This window comes from Mus caroli, chromosome 6, assembly GCF_900094665.2.
Source record: "Mus caroli chromosome 6, CAROLI_EIJ_v1.1, whole genome shotgun sequence".
NCBI lineage: Eukaryota > Metazoa > Chordata > Mammalia > Rodentia > Muridae > Mus > Mus caroli.
Window position 1 is genome coordinate 140,933,945 of NC_034575.1, and position 5,278 is coordinate 140,939,222.

Genomic DNA, 5,278 nt, shown 5'->3' on the forward strand with positions numbered 1-5,278 from the left:
GATGCCCTCTTCTGGTGCATCTGAAGACAGCTACAGTGTACTTAGATATAATAATAAATCTTTTTAAAAAAAAATAGAGTGAATTGCAGTTAATTAGGTTCTAGAACGTTTAAGAATATATTGAGTAGAAATATACCGTCATATGTCTTTGAACCCTCAGCATTAATAGCCCAAATGATTATTGCTCTAATGGTCTGCTTCATTATGTCAACTTTTATTACCATTTCTCCTTGGCTTCTTTCAGGTTGTGAGTTATTAACTTCCGGACAGTAGGCCTGTGCTAATTTGCATGACTTTTAAACTAATCATTAGACTTAAAAAGCAATTTTGCAATTGAAACCCATGGCACTTAATTGACTTCCTACCTCGAGGCAATAAATTACCCTGAAACAACAGCTCACCTCCCTACCAGTCTACACAAGGGCAGCTTTAGTGCTGCTGTTGTGTGTGACTTGCACTGATGATTCAGACGGTGTTGGGGTACGGGTTGGATGTAGTCGCACCGTGGGGCTGTGGGTGTCCCCAGAGGGCTGGCTGCGTGGACTTGCTGCAGCAATGGCCCTTAACCTCCTAACCGCAAACGAGGTCGTGGCGAGCGTCTCCGCTGCCACGCCTCGGACCGGCAGGTGGTCGGACCGACGCCCTGACCACGCGAGCTTGGCAGCGGGACGTGTCCGGGACCGATGGCCACATCTCACGGGCTGGGGGCGGGCGGGCATCCCTCCATGGAGCCGGGGACCGCGGGAAGGGCAGGGCTCGGCGCCCCGTGCTCTGGGGGGCAGGACCAGGAACCAACCTCCACGAAGGCATCCGTCAGGTCACTGGCACGGTCCATCACCGGCAAATGGCGACCGGCCACAATTTTCACCTTCAGCTTCCCCGGCATCACGGCGGCTTCGGCCTCTCCTAGGATTCCTGCAGAAACAAACAAGCGAGTCTGCGCCGAGCGAGCAAGCGAGCGAGCGAGCGAGCGAGCGCGCGCCCCGGGGGGTGGGGGGAGCCGCGGGGACGCGCGCGGAGGGACGTCGGGGGCGCGCGCCAACTGACAGCGGAGGGCGCGCGCGCCGCACTCACGCTCTGAGCAGGAACCGAGTCGTCCCGCGCGGCCGCCGAGGCCTCATTCCGGAGAAGCAGCCGGAGGAAGGGCGCCGGCCAGCCGTGCTGCCCTACCCCTGACGTGCGGCAGAGAGCCGCCAAGTCCAGTCAGCATCCCGCAGAGCAGGCACCGCGCCCACCCGCCTTTCTCCTCCCACCTTCCAAAAATGGCGGCTCGAGGGGCGGGAGCGATCGATCTCTCGGTGCTCTGCCCTTCGGCGGGGCCGATTTGAATTCGCCGGGCCAGGAGAGAGGGGCGGGGCTGAGCTGGAGAGCAGGGGAACCGGTCGAGCCCTGCATCATCCACCAGCCTCAGGTCGGATAGGTGCAGGAGGACACGCTCCAGCGCTCTGGGCACCCTGCGCTGGTGACAACCCAGCCGCGCTTCATTTTGCTGGCCCTTGGACAGACTGCTGCTGCTAAGCATGCTAGAGGAGTCTACTTTTAGTGTTTCCTGAGACGGCCACCAGGAAGGGGTACTGATGCGAGTAGTGGTTTTCTATGAATTTCAGTAAGAATCCTCTGGTTAGAGCCAGGTGTGGGGACGCACACCTGTCAACCCAGAACTTGGAAAGTGGAGGCAGGAGGATTGCCTCGAGTTCTTAGGCAGCCTGGACAACAGACGAAAAGTATGGCTCAAAAAAGAAAGAAAGCCGGGCGTGGTGGCGCATGCCTTTAATCCCAGCACTTGGGAGGCAGAGGCAAGCGGATTTCTGAGTTCGAGGCCAGCCTGGTCTACAAAGTGAGTTCCAGGACAGCCAGGGCTACACAGAGAAACCCTGTCTTGAACCCCCCCCAAAAAAAAAAAGAAAGAAAAAGAAAAAAGGAAAAGAGACAAAAAATTACACACACCTCAGTGAAAATAAGTATTATTTCTTCAAAGACTTATTTCAGTCACAGGCAATTGTACTGTGTACTGGGTTATAGATGGCACTTCACACTTCCTTATGTCAGTGTGAACTTTGTGTGTCAGTGTGAACTTTGTTTTTTGAGGCAACATCTTGCCTGCTGGCCTCTCTCCTTGGTATGCAGCCCAGTCTGGCTTTGAATGTGGCAGTCTACCTGGTGCATTGTCACAAGTGCTAGGGTGATGGGTTTGTGCCTGCACATCCAGCTCTCTGAGTATTAAGCATTCCCAAGCCTAAAGGAAAGGTCTACAGTGCTGGCTAAAAGTCAGCAAATAACGACCCTCCAGCGGGACATGTAGTCAGTGTGAGAAGTGAGTCTCACTAGGTCTCTGTAAATTGACCCCACTCTAGATACATCATGAGCCTGCCAAAGTGGGGTATTAGATACTGCTTCAGACTATCAGAAAATGATTGGGGTTGAAGCACACACACAGGATAGAACAAGAGCACTTCCTACACTATGGTAAACCCAGCATTACCAATACACTCCGTAGCAAATACTGAAATCAACACTGAAAATGCCAGTGGAAAAAAAAATCACAGCACTGAATTTATCAGGAATGGAAAATTCCTAAATGAAGATATCAGCATGATCTTTTTAACTTCAAAAATACTAAAACCGGATAGAAAAATTACTTGAAGCAATAATGAACCAGAAACGCATTTTCAAAAAGAATCCTCCTGAGAAAGGAATTTTGCCCATGGGCAAAACTGAATTCTTCCAAAGAAAATGGCCTGCTCAAAAGAAGAAAAAGAATAAATAAAAGATACATTGTTGCATACTGTTTGGACTAGAGAAATTTCCATCCTTGTTTTTTATTTATTTATTGATTGATTTTATTTAATTATTGATTGATTTTATTTATTTATTTATTATTTATTTATTTAATGAACCATTTTTTAAATGAAATCTATATGTAAGATTGCTCTTTCTACACCTTCTCAACTGTTTCCTCATCCTGTAGTCTTTGGCAGTAGTCTTTGCAGTTTTTGGTCTGATGATAAACTCCTTGATGAAGTAAATGCCCACACAGACATGTGGGCCGCTGGCCTTTTCTGCTGTCAATTGTGGATGACATTTCCTGTAAACCTGGACTGTCTTGCCAATTAGCTGACCTTTTAAATGTCCTCACACAACCTGAACTTCATCCTTTTGGATACACAGAGATCAAGCCCCTGCCTCAGATCTTTGGAAAGTAGGCTAGGGACGTTGAAATCCCTTTCCTGTCGCTCCAGTTAGAAAATGGTGACATGTGTCTTTAATTCCCAGCCCCAGAAAGTCAGAGGAAGGTAGATCTCTGAGTTCAAAGCCACTCTTGTCTACATTGCAAGTTCCATTTAGGTCAGAGTTACACAGTGAGAAACAGTCTGTCCCTGCAGCTCCCTCCCCACCAGAAAAGAAATTTACAAAAGTCCTTCAGTTTGACAGTCACCCACTAGCAATGGTGCCCAAAGACCAGAGGTGCCTTATTATTTGGATGGCGGGATTGAGATAGTTTTTCTAAGGAAAATTATTGCCTTGTTACCAATTCCTCTTTTAAAATATAAATGCAAAGACTGGAAGAGGGACTGCTGAAACTTCAGGCCCAACCTGGGCTACAGAGTGAGACTCTGTCTCAGAAAAGAAGAAAGCAAGAGTCTGGGGATGTAGCTCAATGACCAAGCACTTGCTTAGCACAGGAGCCTTTGGGTTCAATCTGGAGAACCACAAACAACAACAACAAACCAAAAAGAGATACAGGAAAATGCAAGAAAACTGAGGCTGAGCAGTAATTTTTAATGGGACATAATTCACAGAGTTACAAGGGGTTGTGATGTAGAAAATATTTGCAAATTGTACAATTAGAGGTTAGCAGGCTCAGCCTCCTAATTAGTGGACCTCCTAATGAAGCGCTTGTGCATACCTGCTGCCCGAGGCATCAGCAACAGGAGATTATAATTAAGATGCTTCCTGAAGACTTTCAGTGGAGTTAAGCCTGGCTTCAGCTTAACCGGTTCCTAGTAATTGGACTCGTTTGTTTTAATTAATGCTGGGAACCGTGCTTACTTTCCTGACAAATAAATCATGAGATGACCCCCGATTAGCATCTTCGGCTTCATAGGCTGCCTTTCTTCTTGCAGATTAGTTTTGAAATAAGAGCTAGTATGTACTGCCTGTTTCCTGCATGCTAGACACCACATTCAGAACTGGATCGCTTTTCCTGTTTCACTAAAATCCCGTGAGGAAAGCCAGCCCTGCTGAGCTTTGCTTTTATTGTTGGTTTCTTTGTTTCTGTTGTCTTAACTTTGTTTTGTGATAATAAGGAATCCATATGCATTCAATCGACATCATACCTCAGATTATGAATTTTGCTCCTTTCCAGGGTAAGAAGTTCCTCTAGACAGGACCGATGGCATGCATCTGTGATCCCAGCACTCGAGAAGTGGAGGCTGGAAGAGGCTAGGTCATCCTTAGCTACACAGGGAGTTTGAAGCCAATCTGAGCTACATGAGACCCTGTCTCAAAACACAAGGAGCATTCCTCTTCTCCCAGCTTTGTCTGGGATGCCCAGAACGTCTTCCTGCTCTTTCCACCTGTCTCTAGTTAAGTGATTCCCATCCATGCCTCAGATTCCAACCAAGACATCGGTTCCTAAAGTCTGTGAACCCCCAAAGTAGACTGCTTTGCCTTGTGGTATAGCGCAATAAGTAGCCAAAGTGATCCCTTCTGCTGCTATGTGCCTCCTCGTGGCCAAATACAGTTGGCGGGTGTTTCTTCCCACCTGCTAATAATACAAGCTCCATGACGTCAGCGTTGTCTGCCTCCACATACTACTACTGCACCCCTGGCTCATGATACAAGCAGGTATTTTATCACACATTTATTATGAGGGGAAAATGGCATGCCCTGCACATGGCCTTGTGATGGAGATAGGCATAATGACACATTCCTGTCATCGTGACACTCAGAACAAGAAAGCAGAAAGATTACAGCTAGGCTAAGGACAGCTTTGGCTACACAGTAAACACCAAGCTAGCCAGGTCTACATACCCCAACACCCAGCCTTAAAAAGAAGGGGGTGGGATTTGGATATGTATGTATCCAATAATTCTAGGGATTAACAAATAGACAATCCACTGCATTAAAATCTTGACTCTGTCATTTAGTAACCATGAAACGGGTGAGTCCCTTACCCCTTTCTGTAGGATAGGACTGGGGTTAAGAGCACTTGCTCTTCCTGCAGAGGACCTGGGTTGGGTTCCCCCTGCACCCATATTGTGGCTTGCAGCCATCT

The 5,278-nt window shown here is 47.7% G+C and overlaps 1 protein-coding gene across 17 annotated transcripts in view; it reads right to left on the reverse strand.

Moving 5' to 3' along the window:
- C2cd5 (C2 calcium dependent domain containing 5) overlaps positions 1-1,294 on the reverse strand; it is a 90,049-nt gene extending 88,755 nt beyond the window's left edge. For 8 of the 17 annotated variants that reach the window (XM_021164738.1, XM_021164737.1, XM_029478455.1 and 5 more), the window contains exons 1-2: positions 1,075-1,294; positions 797-915 (exon numbers count right to left, since the gene is read on the reverse strand). In XM_021164738.1, coding sequence (XP_021020397.1) covers positions 797-886 — 90 coding nt within the window. In that variant the 5' untranslated portion in view covers positions 887-915; positions 1,075-1,294. The remainder of the gene's footprint in view (positions 1-796; positions 916-1,074) is intronic. The other 9 variants (XM_029478452.1, XM_029478444.1, XM_029478448.1 and 6 more) reach the window with 2 other exon arrangements.
- Positions 1,295-5,278: the final 3,984 nt, after the last annotated feature.